General features: G+C 37.3%; 1 protein-coding gene across 2 annotated transcripts in view; it reads left to right on the forward strand.

Moving 5' to 3' along the window:
• Window positions 1-22,767, forward strand: part of Cntln (centlein) — a 265,324-nt gene that overhangs the window by 135,495 nt on the left and 107,062 nt on the right. For both annotated transcript variants that reach the window (XM_028753632.1, XM_028753633.1), the window contains exons 11-12: window positions 895-1,016; window positions 2,393-2,512. In XM_028753632.1, coding sequence (XP_028609465.1) covers window positions 895-1,016; window positions 2,393-2,512 — 242 coding nt within the window. The remainder of the gene's footprint in view (window positions 1-894; window positions 1,017-2,392; window positions 2,513-22,767) is intronic.

The raw sequence follows: 22,767 nt of genomic DNA on the forward strand, positions 1-22,767 counted from the left end.
AAGTCACTTGTTTTAGTTTGAGAAGCCTCGTTCCTTGCTTGTGTAGTTCCCTCCCTCCCTCTCTCCCTGTTTCTCTCTCTCCCCCTCTCTCTCTCTCTTACCCATGAAGGCCAGACAAAGATGTTAGATTCTATTGGTATGATTTTCCATGTGGGTGCAAATACTTCTAACTACTGAGCAATCTCCTCAGTCCCTGGAAGCTTTTTTCTCTTTTGAGTATCTCATGGGGAACAAAGACTCAGGAAGTCACTTGTTTTAGTTTGAGAAGCATAGTTCATAGTTAGTGCAGTAACATGAATATAAATTTGAAGATCAGCAGATTGGTCTTTGTGTCTTTGTGATATAGCTAAATCTAATAAGTAGTTCCCATATTTCTATGCTTCAAAACTACTAAGCTTATTTCTCCTCTTCCAGTCTTCATGGTAGAACCTAACATTAAATTATATTGTTTATGGCATAAGTCCATCCTTGGTTTCTTCCCTTTGTGAAATGCCTTTGCTTTATTACGTATAAATTATGGTTCTGTGGCCTTAAGAATTGATCTTACTGTGATTAATGTCCTTATATTTTAATAAAATAATTTTTATATTTGCAAGGACAAATCCTTATGTTGTTAATACAGAAAAATATGAACATTTCTACAATAAATGTATGAATATTTGTATGTCTACAAACTATTTGAAGTGCACAAAATATTTCAGTGAATTGATTGAATGGATCAAACAAGCCTGTTCTTTGACTAGAGGAAAAAATGGTTTGGGCTTAAGTAAGTGTTATAAATGCACTCACTGTTTCACATGGCCTTCCTTCCAGTTTCATCCCTAGATGAGTAATTTTAGAAGCATTATATCAATAGTATTTCATAAGTGTGTACTTACTTTTTGTGTTCTATAGAGCCAAGAAAATGATGAGCTAAGAGATGCCCATGAAAAATGCAAGGAAAGGCTACAGATGTTACACACCAACTACAGAGCAGTAAAAGAGCAATTAAAACAGTGGGAAGAAGACAGTGGCATGTGAGTTACATAGCTCATAAAGGCATCTCCCTAAATATTAAATGGAATGGAGAGCATTATATAGGTGTTTTAATGGCTTTTGTTTAGTTTTAGTGAAATTATTTGGTAGTCAAATCTTTACTGTGAATATTTTAGGAGAGAACATAACAAATGAAAACAGAAAAATGTGCTAGCCATAACTATAGATTTTCTTATCATTCACAGATGTCACTAGCAGAAGGTGATTATGAATAGTATATCTCTTTACTATCAATAGAAAAGCTTAATAAATGTCTATAAGTCAAAGGAAACCCAGTTAATATCTATATTATTATTGAAGAACTGCTTTTAAATAAATAAAATACTGGTGTTAAAATTTTATAACCCCTATAATATTTACATTTTAATGGAAAGACAGTAGGAATATGAAAACTACATGTATAGTTAACCATCTTAAAACTATTTCAACCTAGTATGCAATTTGAAGATCTTTACTATCCATCAGTTTTTTAAACTTCAGCTTAATCTGAATGAATTGGCAGTCTCAGTTCAATTGCCCTGAACAGGTGTTCAGATCTTGGTTAGTTGTAAGTTGCTCCCCTGGTAACAGTATCAACAGAGGGCAAAGGACGGGATGAGTGTAGCAAATCTACTTCCCTCCCACTTTGAGAAGGATCCTTTAGGGCTTGTTGATGATACACATTGGTCTGTTCTGTAGAGAAGTAGTTTCTAAATCGGCCAGTACAGCACTTTTAGAAACTACAAGTAAAGTTTGTTTCACGTACAGAAAATGAAACTATAAAGCAAGCGTTTGGCCTTGCTGGTAGATAATTGTCATGTCTAACCTCTTCCTTTGATGAATGGGAAATGTTTCATTGTGTCTCAGTAAAAGCGGTGATGAAGCAGCTTTCCCTAGCGTTAACCTCTGCTCACCCAGCTTTCAGTGGGAGCTACAAGAGCACACAGTCTGCTTTTTGGCACAGTCACCATTAATAATATGTCTGTGATAGGGCATCTTTACCACATGCAGATCAGATGTCAGCAAATTCTAGATGAATCAATTGCTGTGCTCTCTTTTTGTAGACTCTACAATCCTACAGTGTATGTTTTATTACTATTTTACTAGAATAAATGAGAGAAATAAACCCCTAGGTTTATTAATATCATATGTCTGCTTAAAAGTTTGCTTTTTCATGGTAGCAATTTAGTATTAGGAAATTATGATATAGGATTTTAACTTTCACATGCTTAGGTATTAGGAAAGTAATCTAAAAAGAAGTAAAATTAAATTAGTAATTGAGATTTGGTCTCAAATCATAGATAGTTATGAATTTTAAGGAATGTATAAATAAACTTTTATAGCACTTTGAATATGCAGTTTTTTACTTAAAAAATAGGACTGAAACCAGAAAAATGAAGCGAGCAGATCCTCTCCAGCTTCGACAAGAAGATTCTGATGCTGTGTGGAATGAACTGGCATATTTCAAAAGAGAAAACCAGGAGTTGATGGTTCAAAAGTGAGTTTCCTTTTAACAAGAGAAAATTGTATAAGTAATCTGAGATTTATTTTTGTTACTCAAAGTCTATTAGGGAAGCAGATTTTAAAACTTGAAAATGAAATTATCTGAGATTTATAAATAAGACCATATGCATGTATGTCTGTGTGTATGTGCATATATACATATAAATAAATAAATAAAATCATGCAATAACAAGTTGCACATTTGCTAGCTCTAACAGAAACTGTATAATATGATCTAGGGATCGTGTTAATTAATGTGGCTCTCATCTGTTGAGGGTGTCGTTCTTCATTAGCCTGTGTTTTAGACACTGCCTTGCTTCATTTTTGGAATGAGGTGGAGAGGGGATAACCTAGCCAGCCATCCTTGTTTGATCTCCTAGATATATACGCAATGCAGAATGCCTGAGCTCTCTTGGTTCCCTGCCCTGTCCTGCTAATCCCAGCTGAGCTCATTATGGTGTAGCCTTGCTGCTACTCTTGGAGCCAGAGCTGTCCAAGCTAATTACTGGTAGCAGCAGAACTGCCTGTTAAGGGTCTGGTGTGGATCTGCTAACATGGTCCTTGGAAGTGACCTGCGGAAGACACGAGGGAATTGCTCTCTTTCTTGCCGTGCACTACCTGTCCTTTGGGTTTAATGCTGATCCTCTACATAGGTCTTTTAGCTGCCCTAAGTATAAAACTTGATGAAGGATACTCATATTTTAGAAAACACACAGTTTGCTTGCTTGATCTTATAATTCGCCAGCTATTACATTCAGCTTGGCAAAGAAGGAACATTTTTTTTGTCTTGTCTTATTTTGAGACAAAGGAACATTATACCAATATAATTAGCCTCTTATTTTACTTAACTAGGTTTTTCATTTAGAGTGAATTTTTGACATATGAATTGTGAAGATTTTAAGTCAGTTTATGATATTGTTTAGTTTGGTACAATTTAGCATCATGTGGCATATTGTACTTAAATGTCATTGATTATTCTTAGCTGTAAACAGAAAGCTTATTTATTTATAATCTGTGTAACTCATGATCCTTTTCTAAATAATGATAAACTTTTGAGGAAATTACCATGTCAGATTTAAATGTATATTCTCATTTACCTCATAAAGTACAGTTTTTTCTATTATAGCTGAAGATTAAATGCTAATAACTAAGTCTCTTACATGAAACTTGCTTTACAGGCTACATAAATTCTTTGGCTCAAACACTTCTTGATGATTTTAAATAGCCTTATTGAAGTATAATTCAGAAGCCATATGATTCTCCCATATCACATATAATTCAAAGCTTACTCAGAGGTTTCCACAGTATCTATCATTACTGTTAGTTTTAGAACACCTTTGTTACCTCTAGCCTATACAACCCTCGCTTCCATCTCCTCCTGCAGCCCTAGGCAGTTAGATACTAATCTATTTTCTCTATTTGTAGATTTTCCTATTCTCAATTTTCCATATAATTTCTGTAGTCACATTATTCTACTAAATTATATTTCCAAAACTCATCCATGTTTTAGCATGTACCAGTACTGCCTTAATATTTTATGAATTAAATTAAATGAGAGATCTAATCTAACTAGATGTTAGAGCTAAACTACTAAAGAAGTTCAGGTAGATAGATGTTGAATATAAGGGATACATTTGGTTCTTGTCCTTGGTCCTACTGCAGGCAGGGGCCGTAATGATGTCTATGGTCCATGTTACCACTGAAGACCATGTGGATGTCCTTGGTCTGTGCCACTGCCTGGAGCCATGTTGATGTTTGTGGGCTGTGCTGTAACCAGGGCTCATGTTTGTGTGAGTGGCCTATGCTGTCACTGAGGCCATGTTGAGGTCTGTGAACTTTGTTGTCACTGAAGTCCAGGCAGATGTTCTTGGTCTGGGCTGCCACCTCAAGCCATGTTGATTTTCATGGGCTGCCATTGTGGGCCATATTAGTGTCTGTGGTCTATGTTGCCCTGGAGGAGGCCATGTTGATGTCTTTGTCCTGTGCTGCCGCTGAGGTCTTTGATGGTGTTTGAGGTTTGTGCTGCAGTGGAGTGCCATTTTGATGTCCATCATCGATCCTGCTGCTGGAGACCATCCTGAGGTCCGTGGCGCATGCTGATACTGAGACCACGTGGACGTTCATGGTTCATGCTGTTGCCAGAAGTCGTGTGGAAGCCCATTATCCTTGTTCCCTTTGACTGTCAAAGGCAAGGAAGCCCCTTTTGTGGTAGCATTGATGACTACAGAATCACAGTTGAGAAACGGGGACATAGAAGGCTTCTGTGACAACTGTACCCCCTCCTCCAGAAAAAAAAGTAATAGGCTAGACTGGAAGAAAACTCTTACTGTCATAAGGATGCTGAAGTATAGCTCTCCATTATTAATGGCATCTGATGTGGGTGGGGTAGGACTCAGGCCACCAGGAGTTTGTCCATGCTCCAGTGAGTACATGGGCAACACAAATCGGATGTTTTTTAATTTTGTTTTTGGTTTTGTTTGTTTGTTTGGTTGGTTGTTTTGTTAGTTGGTTGGGGAGAAGTCACAAGGGTTGGGGGCACACCTGGGTGGACTGGGAAATGTGATTGGGGTACATGATGTGAAACTTTCAAATAAACAATAAAAATATTTTGTTGAAAAAAAGATATATTTAGGGGATATTTTACTCATTAATGAAATAAGAGAAAATGTAAAGAATCCATCTAAAGAACGTTGGGGAACTCTCAGAAGCCTAATCTATTTACTCTGCAGAGTTATACCATGAACAGCTCTTTGAAGGAAGTGATGAGTCCTTGTTAAACCATCACAAACTTCCTTAGAACTCTGTTTAAATTTGTGAATGTAAATAGCTATTTATGGTATGGTTATTTTTCAAGTAAGATTTAACTTAACAAAAAATAATGAGTTATTTTTTCACAAAGCATGGTGAAGACACATGCATGATGGATCAGGGTATCATCTCAGCACTTGGGAGGCAGAGGCAGGAAGTTTGCAGCAAACTGGAGGCCAGCCTGGTCTACTCATTTCCAGGCCAGCCTGGAGTACATACAGAATCCTTATGTCAAACAAAGGAAACTAACAAAATTAAGCTATTGTATGTTAAACATTGCAGTGACTTAATGTACATCCAGAGTTTTAGGCTCTTTATTGTGGAAAACAAACACTTTTAACATTTTAATATTTGGCATTTGTTTTAGATTTTTTCTTTCTCGAGTAGTTTTAAAAACTGCTCTTTGGAGTTGTTGACTTGCTTCGTTAAAAAAAAGTCATTAAATAGAATTTGGCTTGAGATTAGGACAGAATTTAATTACCTAGATGTTCCAAAACATATTTCTGGCATGTTGTGCTGAGCAATATTCTCAGTAGTGACTATTATAAATCAAAATATCAGCTCTGAAAAGTGTTGAAGCTTATGTCTTTTTTTTGTGAATATACACGCCATTATATGATAAGACTACTGGGATCACAGACACGTGCCCAGGCTTCCAGCTTTTACCAGGCTTCCCATCGTCTGAACCCAGGTTGTCAGGCTTGCTTGGGTGTATGCTTTTACCCTCTAAGTCATCTTCTCAGCTTCAGACCCCTAATGTATTATTTTATATTCTTATTTTCTGTGTTCTTATCTCTGATGAATGGCTAATCAAGTCTGTTGCCTATTTTATAAATCTAGTTTGTTACTGTACTTCCTATTTTATGTCAACTTGACATAAGCAAGAATCATCAGAAATGAGTGAGCCTCAGTTGAAAAAATGCCTCCATAAGATCTCACCATAGGCAAGCCTGTGGAGAATTTTCTTAATAGTGATTGATGGGGGAGAGCCCAACTCATTGTGGGTGGAGCCATCCCTGGATTTGGTGGTTCTGGGTTCTATAAGAAAGCAGGCTGAGCAAGCCAGTAAGCATCATCTCCCTTGACCTGTGGATCAGCTCCTGACTCTAGGTTCCTGCCCTGTTTGATGTGAGTTCCAGTCCGGGCTTCCTTTAATATTGAACAATGACATGGAAGCATGAGCCCTTCTTCCCCCAAGTTGTTTTTGGTCATGGTATTTCATCTCAACAATAACCCTAACTAAGACTGTTACTGAGCAAATTCAAATAATTCTTATTGATGAGATTTAGAAGCTTTTGTTACATATATGATACACAAATCCTTAATCACTTGTGATTTAAATTTTTTTTTTATTCTGTAGATTGCCATCTCCTTTTCCTAGGTCATTGGAAATGGCAAATTTTAATAAAATCTGAATCTTTTTATTTTTATGTACCATGGTTTTGGTATTATATCTAGGCATTATTTCTCTGACCTAAAGCTATAAGCATTTTATCCCAAATTTTAAAATTTTTATAAATTCTTCTTTTCTATTTGATTCTACTTTCCATTTACAGCTACTCTTTGTATAAGTTAAATATTATAGATCTAAGTTTGTTTTGTGGCACATATATGTCCAATAGTACCAAGAAATTGCCTTTGAACTGTTAGTTATCAGTTCATTTTATTTCTCTGTACTCTTTTTATTCCATTCATTTCAGTACCTGAATTTCACAAACACCATACAGTCAAAATGATTGCTGCTTTCCAAAAGGTGTTAAACTCAGGGGTAGGAGATAACTTGATTCTTCAGAATTCCTTTGCCTTGCCATAGTTCTAAGTATGAAAAAAAAGCCTTTGAAAACAGAAATCCGGTAGTAAGAGAATCAGTCAGGAACTCTGATTGGAATTGTGCTGCAGCTCAGAACTATTTGGAAAAGCAAAAACATTACCTGCATCGATCCTACATTTAAAAGAAAGAACATGTCTACATTACTTTGATTTTTTCATTTTATTAGCATTGATATATGGCATTTTTCCTGTTCTGTATGTCACAGATATTTGTTAGCTGCTCTGCTGGTGCACACTTACAATCCCATTTGGGAAGCTGTTGCTAGGGAGATGATGAGTCCCAGGCCAGCCTGGGCTCTGGAGTGAGACTCGGTCATGAGAAGGAAAAATAAAATTCTTGTCAGATATAGAGCAAAGAATTCAAACTTGGGGGCCATTATCAATGCTGATACAATCTTTACTTTGGTGTCTAATTATACATTGCTAAGTGTCTAGAAGTAAGTTATATTTTTATGTTGTCATTGTGTCATTATCATTGTATGTTAGAGATAAGCTTGCCACAGGATTCATTTTCTTCTTGTTTTACCTTTGAATCTTGTTTTTACAATTTTCTATTTTTAATCTGCACTGTCTTTGAGATTATCTTTGGATTGAGCACTTCTTAAGCTCTTGTAAAAATGTGCCATTTCCTCCTTGTCTCCACTGTTTATGATGAGAAAGGCACTGTTTGGATAATTTTTCTCCTGAGGATAACGCTTCGTGTTTTCCTGCTTTCAATAATTCCTTATTTTGCTTTATTTTTCAGAAGTTTGATTTTAAGATGTCTTGGCATGGATTTCTTAGGATGTAGCTTATTTTGAATTCTCTCAATTTTTTGAAACACTGGGGAACATGCTCCAAACTTCAAAGGTTTAGGTCATTATTTCTATAAATATTTTCTTAAACAGTATGCTCCCTTTATTCCACCATTAGGATTCTAGTGACATGGACATTGGATAGTCAGTCTAGTGTTCCACAGATCCTGAGACTCTGCTTACATGATTTTCATTGTTTCATATATATGCAGTTTGAGAGTTTCTACTGTTGTGTCTTCAAGCTAATATTATATACATGCAGTAACTTTTTAAATTGCAATTTTAGTTTAAAAACCTCTGTTTGAGTATTCTTTATGTTACCTGTTTATTAACTGAGAGTTCCTACTTCATTTACTATAGAATTGTTTGCCATCATTTCTTGGAGAATTTTAGTTATGACTGCTTTAAAAATCCTTGTCAAATAATTTTGATGTATGTATTGTGGAGATTAGAATGAGAAATGTCCCTCACAGTGTTGGGCATTTGAACACTTGGTCCTCACTTGGTGGCACTGATGAAGTTTGAGAGAGGTGGCCTTGCTGGAAGGTGTGTGTCACTGGAGATGGGCTGTGAGATGAAAAACCAAGTGCCAATTCCAATTCCAGTGTAATGTGCCCTCATAATACAGTATTAGAACGTGGCCTGTTGCTGTGAAGAACCTGACCTTGTTGGTTTTGGATGAACGTGGAAGAATTTAGAACTTTGGACTAAAAAAGCAATTGGATCTCTAACGTATAGTATGCCATCTGCAAACAGGGGTAGTTTGACTTCTTTTCCCTATTTGTAGCTCTTTGATTTCCTTCTGTTGACTTACTTCTCCAGTTGGTATTTCAAAGCACATTGCTGAAAAGGAGCAGGGATCCTGGGTATCCCTTGTCTTGCTCCTGATTGGAGTGTAATTCTTACAAGATTTTCTCCACTTAGAATTTTGTCGACTATGAGTTTCTCATACAGCTTTTATTATGTTGAAATATGTTTCTTCTAGCTTTCTAGGACTTTTCTCATGAAAACAATACATTTTAAAAATGCTTTTTCTGCATCTATTAAGATGATCTTAGTGAATTATTTCTGTCTTTAAGTCTATTTATGTGGCTTATTACATTTGTTGACTTGTGCTGCATTACACGCTGGACTGCCTGCCACCCAACCATGCTCACACACTTGGGCTATGGGGATGAGGTGATGAGGAATCAAAGGCTCAGACTCAGGGAGCAGGTGAAAACACCCTCTGCAGCAAGCTTGTCTATTAATCCTCAGGGAGCAAATGCCCTTTATACCCTTCACCCATGTCCCATTGGTCCCAAGCAAGTGTGTATTCCTGATTGGCTGGCAGTGTCTGCTGTCACCTGAGGCTCTCTGGCAGTTTTCAGTTAGGTCCTCAAGTGGAAGTTCCCTCCACTGACCCCTGGCTTCATAGAAGGAGTTTGGAGTGTTTCTTCTGTTTTTATTCTTTCGAATGCTTAAGTATTGGTTGTAGATCTATGCCGTGTAGAATTTTGCTGTGAATCCACTGGGTGTTGGACGTGTTTTAACTACAAGGCCTTTTATTACTATTTGTCTTAGTTACTTTTCTGTTGCCCTGAAGGAACCTCACTTGGTAGGATTTCTATAGCTGTGACAAAACACCATGATCCAAAGCATCAATCACTAGGAAAATGCCTTACAGGCCACCCTTATGGGGGCATTTTCTCTATTTAGGTTGCCTGTGTCAAATTGACATAAAACAAGTTAGCACGTGATACCATTGCTAAGGCAATTTATGAAAGAAATGATGTAACTGGGGACCTGCTTAGAGTTTCAGAGGGTAATTTCATGAGTGTCATGGTGCAGAATATGACAGCAGGTAGGCAGGCAGGCATTGGAAGTTATCTGAGAGCTTGATTTTTGAAACAAGGACCACAAAACAGAAAGTGAGAGCCAACTGGAAGGGTATAGGCTCTTGAAACTTCAAAGCTCATCCCCAAGCTCATCCCTCCTCCAAGAAGGCCACATCTCCTCCAACAAAGCCACACATCTTCATCCTTCCCAGACAAGTCCACCAACTGGGGACCAAGAATTCAAATACATGAACCTATGGAGTGCATTCATATTCCAACAACCAGTTTTTCATTCTTCTCAATTGTATGGGTTTGTTTAGATTTCTGATTCTTTCCTGTTTTATTTTTATTTTTGGATAAATCTATAAGTTCATCCATTTCTTTTATGTGGAATATAGGTTTTAAAAATATTTCTTCATAATGTTATGATTATTTTTTGGTGCTTCCATATTCATTTCTGATCCTGTTCGGCCTTCTCTTTCTTTCAGTTAGTTAGTGGGGGTAAGATTTTTGATCTTGCTAATCTTCTCAAAGAGCCAGCTCTTAGATTTGTTGATTCTTTATAATGTTTTCTTTTTCATTGAAAGCTCTAACTTATATTTCTTACCATCTATTGGGTTTGGACTTGGACTTGTTCTTCCAAAGTGTTGAGTTGCATTGTTTTAAGCTACTTATTTTGGGTTCTTTCTGAATTGTTAATGAGGAACTTTGAGCAATATATTTTCTTCATAGGATTGTTTTCAATATGTCCGAGAGGTTTTGTTGTATTGTGTTTCCAACTTTATAGAGTTCCAGGAAAATTTTTATATCTTTTTTGATTTCTTCTTTGTAATTATTTTTACTGATGGTTTTTAAATGCTTTAACCTTCCTTGTAGCATGCCACCACCAGAGGTAGTGGAAAAGAAAGAATGAGCAGGGAGGGAAGTGGACCTGTTTAGAAAGTTCCTTTGGAATGACTCCTGTCTGTGAAGTCTGGAAATTGGCCATTCAGTTCACAAGTGACAGCTACAGCTTGATCTACTTGCAAACACCTCATGGATATACCAGCAGCTCTGCAGAGTTGGATTAGCAACAGTGGTGACAGGACCTAGCAGAGACAGCCAAGCCTCAGCCTCCGTTCAAGTCACTAGGAGGGACTTGCAAGAACACCAAAAGAAGTTCTAGACTGTGCCTTTCTCAGGGAAGCAAAGATCAGTGAAGATGTGAGACACAGGCTTTGCACAGCTGGCTATACCAGCAAGCCAAGCTCTTTCTGTCAAGTCCTATTTATACCCTCCAACCATCACGTGTCCTCCATGTGCCTTGTCTCAGCATGGTTCTTGCCTCAGCACTCAGCATATGAATCCAATCAGCCCAAGTCAGCAAGGTCCTGACAAATAAAGCTCAGCTACACAATATAAGGTGGACATGCCTGTTGTTAGTATAGAATCCTTCATCACCTGTCCTTTCGTGTGTTTGCTTTAGCACCACATCCTCTCTCCTGTGTCTGCTTCAGTGAAATGTTCCTTGATGAGTCTGACTTAGTCTTTTATCTGTGTCCACTTCAGGAAAAAATCCTTCACCTGTTTGCCCCAGCAAAACACCATCCAACACAACTGACTTTCCAAAGAATCTTTAAGTTTCCACTTCACTTCTTTGATCCATTTATCATTCGGTAATGAGTTGTTTAATCTCTGTGATTTGGTATATTTATTACAAATCTGTTTGCTGTCAATTTTAAGTTTTATTGCATTGTGGCCAGATAAGATACAAATGATGACTTCAGGCTTTTGAATTCATAAAGATTTGTTTTATATCCCAGGATTTGCTCTAATTTTAGAAAGCTTTCATAGGCTGCTGAGTAGAAGGTGTATTCTTTGGTTTTGGGATGGAATAGTCTAAATATTTGTTAAGTCCATTTGATATAGAATAAAAATTCTGTGGTTCCTCTGTTTTGTTTTTGTTTCAGATTACCAGCAAAATGGACAAAGTGTAGTATTGAAATCGCCTACTATTAATGGATTTATGTTTATCTGTGTCTTTAAGTCCAATTACAGATTATTTTATGAAATTGGCCACCCCAGAGTTTGGCACATATATATTTAGGATATTAATATCCTCTTGGTTAACTGTTCACTTGATTAGAATAATGTACCTTGTCATCTTTTCTGATTTTTTATTATTACCATTATCACCATCAATCACTGTTATTAATGCTTATTTTGTCACCTGCCTGTTTCCTAGCCCCATGGATACTTTTGTCTCTCCATTAACTCTAATGTGGTGCACATCTCGATGCAAAAATAGATGGGATTTTGTTTCCGGATCATTTATTCAGTCAGTGTCTTTTGATCAGAGAATTTGGGCCATTGATATTTAAAGTTTCTATTGAAGTGTGTGTCTAAATGTGTGTGTTACTCTGATGGGTTTTGGTAGTGTTTGTGTTCTCAATGGTACTTTCTATCTTACTAATTATTTATTTTCATAATTCTTTTCACAGTCCTTATGTACTCAATTCTCTCTTAAGTCTTAAATATTACTTTCTTCTTGCATCTGCATGGATTCATCATTCCTTACTTTGGCGAAGTTTTTTTTTTCTATGATCTTGTTGAACATGTGGCCCATGGGATTAACTGGAGAGTCATCTCCCCAGTAAGCTCTGCATATAATTCAAAAATTTTTCATATTATTTCATATTTACTCTATGTTCCTTTCCTGTGGATCTTTTTTAAAACAATATATCTCTTGCTCATTTTCTTTAGATCCTCTACTTTATCTTAATGCCTTGTGTATTCTAGTTGAGTTTTTCATATTTCAATTCCATCTTCTTTTCAGCTTGAGTCCCCTTCAGTGTTTCTGTTTCTCTGTTGAATCCTGTTATCTGATCCTGGATGGTCCTCAACATTTCTTATCAGCTTTATTTTTGTGTTCCCTTTGGCATTATTCAGGTGGGGTTTTTTTTTCCCTAATTTTTTCTTTCCTTTTTTATTTAATTATTTTGTTTATTTATATTTCAAATGTTGCCTCCCTTTCCTGGTCACCCCTCCCTATGTTCTTCACCCCTCCCATCCCCCCTCTCCTTTGCTTCTGAGAGGGCGCTCCCCTACTCCCACCCCCCAATACCAATCCCAACCTCCATCACTCCGGCCATCATTCCCCTTCCATGGTGTCAAGTTTCATCCTTGATTAGTTGCATCCTCTCCCACAGAGGCCCGACAAGGCAGTGCTCTACTACATATATGCAGGGGCCAAGGACCAGCCCATGAATGCTCTTTGGTTGGTGACTTAGTCTCTGGGGGCTGTGAGGGGTTCAGGTTAGTTGATACTGTTGTTCTTCCTATAGAGTTGCAATCCTCTTCAGCTCCTTCAGTCTTTCCCCTAATGCTTTCATAGGGGTTTCCAACCTCAACGCAATGGTTGCTTGTGAGTGTCTGCATCCGTCTCAATCAGCTGCTAGTAGAGCCTCTTAGAGGCCAGCCATGCTAGGCTTCTGTCTGTGTTCCCAACATGGCATCAGTAATAGTGTTAGGATTTGGTGCCTGCTCATGAGATGGATCCCAAATGGGGCCAGTCACTGGATAGCCTTTCCTTCAGTCTCTGCTCCATTTTGTCCCTGTATTTACATTAGGCAGAAACAATTCTGGGTCAAAAATTTTGAAGATGAGTGAGTAGCTCCATCCCTCAACCGGGGGCCATGTCCATCCATTGGAGGTAATCTCTTCAGGTTCTATCTCCTCACTGTTGGGTATTTTGGCTCGGGTCATCCCCATTGAGTCCTGGGATCCTCTCACATCTCAGGTCTCTGAGACTTTCTAGATGTTCTTCTCGCACCCCCTTCTCCTGCTGCTGTATATTTCCATTCATTCTTCTGGCCCTCTGGGCTTCTTTCCTGTTTCCCCCTCATACCTGATCCTGCTTCCCTTTCCCCTCCATCTCTTCTTTCCCACCCAATTCCCTCCCTCCCTCTGCATCCACTGATTATTTTGTTCCCCCTTCTAAGTCAGATTGAAGTGTTCACACTTGGGCCTTCCTTTGTGTTAAATTTCATACTGTCTGTGAGTTGTATCATGAGTTTTCTGTACTTTTTGACTAATATCCACTTATCACTGAGTACATACCATGCATGTCCTTTAGGATCCGGGTTTCCTTTCTCAGGATGATATTTTCTAGTTCCATCCATTTTCCTGCAAAATTCGTGATGTCCTCATTTTTTAATGGCTGAATAGTATTGCATTGTGTAAATGAACCACATTTTCTGTATCTGTTCTTAGTTTGAGGGACATCTGGGTGGTTTCCAGCTTCTGGCTATTATAGATATGGCTGCTATGAACATAGTGGAGCATGTATCCTTATGGTATGGTAGAGCATCTTTTGAGTATATTCACAGGAGTGGTATAGCTGGGTCTTTAGGTAAAACTATTTCCATTTTTCTGAGGAGCTGCCAGATTTATTTCCAGATTAGTTGTATCAGTTTTCAATCTCAATGGAGCAATGGAGGAATATTCCTCTTTCTCGACCCTCCCCAGAATTTAGCAAAGTGGCTGGATATAAAATTAACTCAAACAAATCAGTAGTCTTCCTTTTTACAAGTGATAAATGGGTTGAGAGAGAAATTAGTGAAACAATATCCTTTACAATATCTTGGTGTAATTCTAACCAAGCAAAGGAAAATATTTGACAAGAACTTCAAGGCCCTAAAGAAAGAAAATAAAGAAGACCTCAGAATGTGGAAAGATTCCCCATGCTCATGGATCAGTAGGGTTAATATAGTAAAAATGTCATCTTACCAAAAGCAATTTACAGATTCCATACAATCCCCATCAAAATTCCAAGACAATTCTTCACAGATGTGGAAAGAACAATTCTCGACTTCATATGGTAAAACAAAAAATCTAGGATAGTGAAAACAATTCTCAAAAATAAAAAAAACTTCTGGGGGAATCACCATCCCTGACCTAAAGATGTACTGTGCAGCACTAGTGATAAAAACGTCATGGTATTAGTACAGAGACAGATAGGTCGATCAATGGAATAGAATTGAAGACCCAGAAATAAACCCACACACCTATGAACATTTGATCTTTTACAAAGAAGCCAAATCCAGCATATTCAACAAATGGTGCTGGTCTAACTGAGAGGGTACATATAGAAGAATGCAAATTGATCCATATTTACACTTTGTACAAAGTTGAAGTCTAAGTGGATCAAGGACCTCAACATAAAACAATATACAGTGAATCTAATAGAAGAGAAAGTGGGATAGAGCCTCAAACACATTTCCTTAACAGAACTCCACTGGCTCAGGCTCCAAGATCAACAGTTGACACATCAGACCTCGTGAAAACTTCTATAAGGCAAAGGACATAATCAATAAAACAAAAACACCCACAGATTGGGAAAAGATCTTCACTAACCCTACATCCGGTAAGGGCTAATATTCAAAATATTTAAAGGACTTAAGAAGTTAGACACACACACAAAAAAAACAAATAACCCTATTAAAAGTAGGGTACAGAGCCAAACAGAGAATTTGTAACAGAGGAATCTCGAATGGCCAAGAAGCACATTATACTCTGTGTATTACATAAAACTGTAGAAAGGTTCAGTTCTGTCACAAAGTTAAGCTCATCTAACCCAGAAAATCATTCCTTATGCATTGCCAGCCATAGCTGCAGGTCCCTGTCCTTAGTATGATTCCTAGGTATGATAGCATTCACTGTATATTTCTGTATCATTACATACATACATCAGGAAGATGTAGCTTGTGTTATATGCTACATATGGGTAATTTGCTAGGCAGGGGGAAATGAGAGAAATAATGGGCTACCCTGTTTACTGGGACCTCATAATTTAGCATTGAGATATGAACAAAAGTAAATGCTAGCAGAGACATAAGGCAAAGACACATATTTTCTACTTCTATTAAAAAAATACCAAAGCAGAACTTCCTGAGACATGGTCATACTTTAAACTGGTAACTACAAATTAAGTGGCTATGAAGTTACTAATAGGACTCCATATAATTTGGCAGTTCATCACTTTAGTGTATAAAATGCAATCCAGATGTGATTTAATTATAGGAATTCACGATAACAATTGATAAAATGCATTATGAAATGTGAAAACTTAGTGTATAGAACATTAATTAAAAATTTCATTTACGTTCCTATCATAAAGGACTGAATTAAAAGGAAATATCTAATTTTCATGATAGTAAAGTACATTTCAAAGTTAAAGAATATACTCTATCCATATATAAATAAAAATAAATTAATATATTTAAAATATATAATACATATTAATGTAATTTTTTAAAATATATTTTTATTAATACATTTTTTTAGAAAGTATAACTTTGCATTTTAACTTATCAACTCTAAGTGACTTCAATAACGTATGTGTTTCTCATAGTTATGGAGGCTATCGAGTCCATAATCAAGTTGTCAGTGGGAGAGGGCCTCTGTAAATGCCTTCCACTTAAGTCACAAATGACTGCCTTCTTTCCCTTTAAGAAGGTCTCTGTCCCTGCATGGAGCCTAATTCCAAAGTTAGTCTCATTTGCAATTAATGCTTTGATTTTAATTTTTGGTGGACACAATTTAAACTTAATACAAGACTGCTTCCTTAAGTATAGTTAAATCAAACCAAAGAAATTTAGGCAAGGTATCTAAGAACCAGGAGCTAGCCAAAGATGCTTCACTTTCTAAAATGTATTTATTTATTTAATGTGTATGTGTATTTTGACTTCATAGGACTGTTTACGACATGTATATAGAGGCCAGAACAGAATGTCAGGAGTTACAGATAGTTGAGTACCTCCAGATGGAGCAGGAAACTGTAACCAGCTGCTCTGGAAGAGCAGCAAGTACTCTTCACTGCTGAGCCATCTGTCCAATCTCGTGAAACCTTGAGTTTTACAAAAATTATCACCACTATTCAGTTTTGATCAAACCAAAATTGTCCTTTTTTTAATGTTTTTTGTTTGTTTGTTTGTTCGTTTGGTTTTTTTTTTTTTTTGTGGGTCAGTCTCTTTGCTTCTATCCACTATTTACTTCCTCTCTTGTCAGCTTTCAACCTTATGGTATTTTAGGCTTTATGATATACTTAATGTATGTATTATTCTCTGTCAGTCTTACTCTCAGAATCTCATTTCTCTCCCCACTCTTATTAATCTCTTTCCTTTATATCCTGATCAAAGCTTCCCCTCTCCTCTCTTTTTCAGTTCTCTCTCTTCCCTCCCCATTTTCTCTCATCTCTCTTTCTCCTCAGAAAGGGGAGGCATCCATGGATATCACCTCTCCTTGGCATACCACCTTGCAGTAGAACTAGACCCATCCTCTGCTACTGTGGCTAGGGAAAGGGATATAAAGGCAGGCAATAGACTTGGAGACAGCCCCTGCTGCTCCTTTAGGAGTCCCACAGGAAGTGCCAAGGGCCGAGGTCCATCCCATGCATGCTCTATTGTTGGAGGGTCAGTTTCTGTGGGCCCCTATGGGCCCAAGTTAGTTAATTCTGTATATTGTCTTGGGGTATCCTTGACATCTCTGGCTCCTTTATTCCTTCCTCCCCTCTTCCATAGGATGCCCTAAGATCTGCCTAATGTTTGGCTGTGTGGTTCTGTTTCTATCAGTTGTTGGGTATAGTTTCTCAGATGACAGTTATGCTAGGTGCCTGTCTGCAAGTAGAGCAGAATATCATTAAGAGTGTCGGGGTGGGCTTTCTCACATACTGTGGTTTTCAAGTTGGACCAATCATTGCTTGACCAGTCCCTCAATTTTTGCTCCATCTTTACATCTACATATTTTGTAGGCAGGAAAAAATGTGGGTCTAAGGTTATATAGCTGGGATGGTGTTCAAGTCCAACCAAAGGAAGTATATTCTGCTTACAGTAGATGGCCATTTCAGGTTCCATATCCTCCACTGTTAGGGTCACCCTCATAGATTCCTGGGAGTTTGCGTTCTCCTAGCTTTCTAGCTAGTCCTGAAGATGCCTCCACCAATTTTCATTTTCAGTCAAAGCCATCTTTCTCTTGCCATTTCCCTAAACCTGATTCCCATCCCTGTTTTCCTCTTTACCCCCTCTCCCACCCAGTTCCCTCTCTCAATCTACCTCTAATGACTATTTTTCCCCTTTCTAGGTGAGTTCAAGCATCATCACTTGGGTCCTCCTTACTACTTAATTTCTTTGGGTCTGTGGATTATAGCATGGTTATTCTGTACTTTATGGCTACTTTCCACTTATGAGTACATACCATATTTATCTTTCTGGATCTGGATTCCCTCACTCAGGATGATATTTTCTAGTTCCATCCATTTGACTTCAAATTTCATGATGTCCTTGTTTTTAATAACTGAATAGTAGTTCTACTATGTAGATGTGTAGCAGGATATTTTTCTGTTACATTTGCAATAAAGCTAGGATAATTGGGGAGTATCTAATGTAGGAGGAGTGAAGAGTGGGAAGGAGAAGGAATGATGGAGACTGGAACGATGGAGGAGGATGAATTGGTCAAGTGCAGTCCTGGGTAACAATTTATATCTAAAGGTTAGGTATTGGGCAACAACTCTATTGTGTGGGCATCTTGTTAATTGAGTATTTCCAAATGTATAAATCCTTTGGTTAATTATTAAGCCTTAAGAGTCTCATTTCTAACTGGAACCATGAGCATGGCGGGTATTGTCTGGGGTTCAACTGAGCTTTATGGAGACAGCGTCAGGGATTGGCAGAGCCAACCCCATGCTGGCATCTCGTTGGTGCCAGGGCGGGTGTTTTTAGATAGCCTGAGCCACGGTCCAGAGCCAGAGCCACGGGAAAATGGTGGCTGTCTGGGAACAAGCTGGACAGGGCACCATTTTTAAAATATTACCTGAAACATAGATGTACCACATTTTTTTAATCCATTCTTCAGTAGAGGGACATCTAGCTTGTTTCTAGTTTCTGACTATAATGAATAAAGCTGCTATGAACCTAGTCCTTGTGGCATGATGGAGCATCTTTGGGGTAATATGCCCAGGAGTGGTACAGCTGGGTCTTGAGGTAGAACTATTCCCAATTTTCTGAGAAAGCACCAAGTTGATTCCCAAAATTTGCAATTTGCACTTCCACCAACAGTGGAGAGGTGTTCCTATTGTTCCACATCCTGATGGATTTTTGTTTGCAGAACCATTCCTGCATCTCTGGTGTTAAGCCTACTTGATCTTGGTGGATGATGATGTGTTTTGATGTGTTCTTGGAAGTAACTTTGTTTTGCAAGTATTTTATTGAATATCTTTGCGTCAGTGTTCATAAGGAAGGATGGTCTGAAATTCTCTTTCTTGGTTGAGTCTTTGTATTGTTTAGCTATCAGGGTGACTATGGCCTCAGTCCTTCTGTTTCTATTTTGTGGAATAGTTTGAGGAATATTTTCATTAGCTATTCTTTGAAAGTCTGGACAGAGTTCTGCACTAAAACCATCTGGTCCTGGGCTTTGTTTGTTTGTTTGTTTGTTTAGAAGACTTTTAGTAATTGCTTCTACTTCCTTGGGGGATAGAGGCCTATTGAAATTGTTTACCTGACCTTGATTTAACTTTAGTAAGTGGTATCTATCAAGGAAATTGTCAATATCAAGAAGCCAGTATGAGATCTCACTAATTTCTTTTATCACTGCTTTCATTGTGTCCCATAAATTTGAGTATGTTGTACCTTCATTTTCATTGAATTCTAGAAAGACTGTAGTTTCTTCCTTTATTTCTTCCTTGACCCAGTGGTCATTTAATAGAGAGTTGTTCAGTTTCCATGCGTTTGTAGGCTTTCTGTTGTTTCTGTTATCATTGAAATTCAGCTTTACTCCATGGTAATCTAATAAGATACAGGGGGTTACTTCAATTTTCTTGTATCTGTTGAGACTTATGACCAACTATATGATCAATTTTGGTGAAGATTCAGTGAGGTGCTGAGAAGAAGGGATATTATTTCATGTTTGGGTGTAATGTTCTCCAGATATCTGTTAGGTCCATTTGATTCTTAACATATGGTAGTTTAAGTATTTTTCTGTTTAGTTTCAGTCTCAATGACCTGTCCATTGGTGAGAACAAGGTATTAAAGTCTGTTTATATGTGGGATTCAAAGTGTGATTTAAGATTATTATTATCACAAATATGGGTACCCTTGCATTTGGGGCATAGATACTTAGGGGGGATCAGTTGTAATATAACTTTGAATTCTTAATTACTTTCATTCAACTTAAATATATGAGTAATTTTATCCTATATTATAGTTACATATAATTTTTATTTTAAGAGTCTTTTGGTCAGTTTTCATTATTATCTAGAAAGAAAGTATAGTACATAAAAAGTTACAGTACTGCTTTGTATTGAGGGTTAAGAGTTAAGAATAGTAAGCCACACTTTGAATGTTTTATAAAATTTAGTAATAATTGCTTAAGCTAATAATACTGAGTATCTGGAAACTCAACCATTATTCCCCCTGCAAATAATATTTTTGGTTTTCTTGATTGTACATGTGTGTGTGTGTATGTGTGTGCACATGCACACACATGTGCGCCCGCATGTACATATGAGAGAAGTGAAGGTTTAAGACTTCATTTTTCTAACATGGTAAGAATAAAATTCTTTGAAAACACTATCTTCAGATAATGACATATTTTTATGAAACATTTTTAGCTAACCACTAATATATAAATTAATGATAATTTAGACTTGTTTTATTTATGTATTTTTATGAATGAATGTATGTTTCTACATATGGATATGTGTGAGTGTGGTGTATATGCACGTGGGTGGTTTTTGCACATACTGTGTTTTGGTGGTGTCGTGTGACACTATTCCTGAGATGACATGACCAAATATCTAGTTATCCTAGAAGACCTCAGTCCAAAGTAAGAATAATATGAAAGTCCAACTTGGTGGGCTACTGAGTTTTATTGGGTTTGCTTACAGGAATATTGATGAAGAGCTGCTTATGGGGGCAGAAATGACTTAAAAAGAGATGAATTGCCAAAAAACCACCCAGCATTGGGCGATGGCTCACAACTGTTGCAATCCTGGAGCACACAGCACAATTTTCAGGCCATTCTATAGGGAAAGTGTTTTTTCCACACAGCTCAGTTGGTGTAAGCCTCATCCGGGTGTCTCCTCTGGGCTAGTTTCTGCACCTCCCAGGCAACTTGACTACTTTGAACCTATCTTTCAAGCAATCCTTACAGCTTATATAAGATTGGGTATGGAGGGTCCTAGAGGATCTGGACAGTTGAGTCCTGAAGCTATGAATTGTTTAAGTACGTGTCTTAAGGAGCTGGCCTCAAAAATGGAGTGTATTGTGTCACTGTAAAGGAAGTAGCTATACTGCAGGTGTGAATGCAGCCAAAGGAAGGTGTTTGGGGTCCTGCTATGTCACGCTCCACCTCATTCACTTGAGACATGTCTTTCACTGAACCTGGAGGTAGACTGGCATCCAGAAAACCCTGAGAGGTTTTTCTGTCTTCACTCCTCTGAGCACTGAAATTACAGGCACAGGAGCCGGATCAGGTCCTCATGTTTGTTCCGCAAGAGCTATTTCACAGCACATGACTTGGCACTATTTAGTATATTCATGAAGCCTAAAACTGTGATCTTTAATTCCAAAGTGATTTTATGATCTCCAAAGGAGACCTCAGGCACATTAAGTTACCGTTGTTTTTCTCTGTTGCTTCCTCCCACTCCTACCAAACACATCCCCTTTCTTCTCTGTGGGTTTGCCTATTCTCAGTGCTTCATACAAACAAGACCATTCTATATTTAACATTTGTATCTGCCTTTTTAGCATTATATTTTGAAGACTAATCTACAATATGATATATACAAATATTGTTTTTTATTTTGTTTATACATTCACCCATTGGTGGACAATTGGATATTTGATTTTCTGGTCTTTTGGATGGGGATATCTATTTTCCTAAAGTAGAATGGGATGGGATGGGATGGGATGGGGATGGGGATGGGGATGGGGATGGGGATGGGGATGGGGATGGGGAGGGGAGGGGAGGGGAGGGAATGGAATGGAATGGAATGGAATGGAATAGAATAGAATAGAATAATAGAATACACTTATTGAATCACATAATAATTTTCTTTCTTCCTTCCTTTCTTCCTTTCTAACTTCTTTCCTCCTTCCCTCCCTCCCTTCCTTCCTTCTTTCCTTTTTGAGACAGAGACTTGCTATTTTGATCAGAGAGGTCCAGAACTTTTGATCATCATGCCTCTCATAAAAAGCTGGAATTACAGGAATGTGCCACCATTCATGGCTTTAATAATTTTGTATTTAATTTTTTTGAGCAGCTTCTGAGCTGTTTTCAAAGTATTTGCTGTACCATTTTATCATTGCTAATGGTAATGACCAATTAAGATAATTACTAATTTCATAAAGTGATATAATATTTGATCGGATAATAGTGTTTATAGCTCATTTTGCATTTTTACAAAAATAATAAAGATAAATTAATATGATATTTTTTAAAGTCTGGCTATTAGTTGTTTTTTTTTTACATTTTTAACACTTTTTATATAATATAATTTCAATCATTTTATATACTCAAAAATCCCATTGGAGTTACAGATATTAAACAAAATTTGCATGTCAGTAAATATGTAACTGTTTTTTATAACTAAGAATGGTTGGAAATAATAAATAGTACGTTACTATATGGTTAATGTTACCAACAAATTCAATTAAATAGTTCTATTTTTATGAGTTGGATGACTTACCTCACAACATACTCCAAAGTCAACTCTTGATTTAATGCAACTGTAAATTTTCAGGGGTAAGCAATGAAACGTTTAGAGAAGCATATAGGAGAATGTCTTTGTGACCTGTGGTAAGTTCAGGTTTCTATGTGGAATAATTAAAATGAACTAAAAGTTAAGGTGAACTGTATGAAAATCAGGAAGATACCATACTCATTGGAAGATACCATTAAGTGAATTTTTCAAAAATTTCAAAAGCCACTACTTTGGAGTGAGAGGCGTCTGTGGGGAAATGTCCAGG

This window comes from Grammomys surdaster, unplaced genomic scaffold, assembly GCF_004785775.1.
Source record: "Grammomys surdaster isolate TR1022 unplaced genomic scaffold, NIH_TR_1.0 125951, whole genome shotgun sequence".
Taxonomy (NCBI): domain Eukaryota; kingdom Metazoa; phylum Chordata; class Mammalia; order Rodentia; family Muridae; genus Grammomys; species Grammomys surdaster.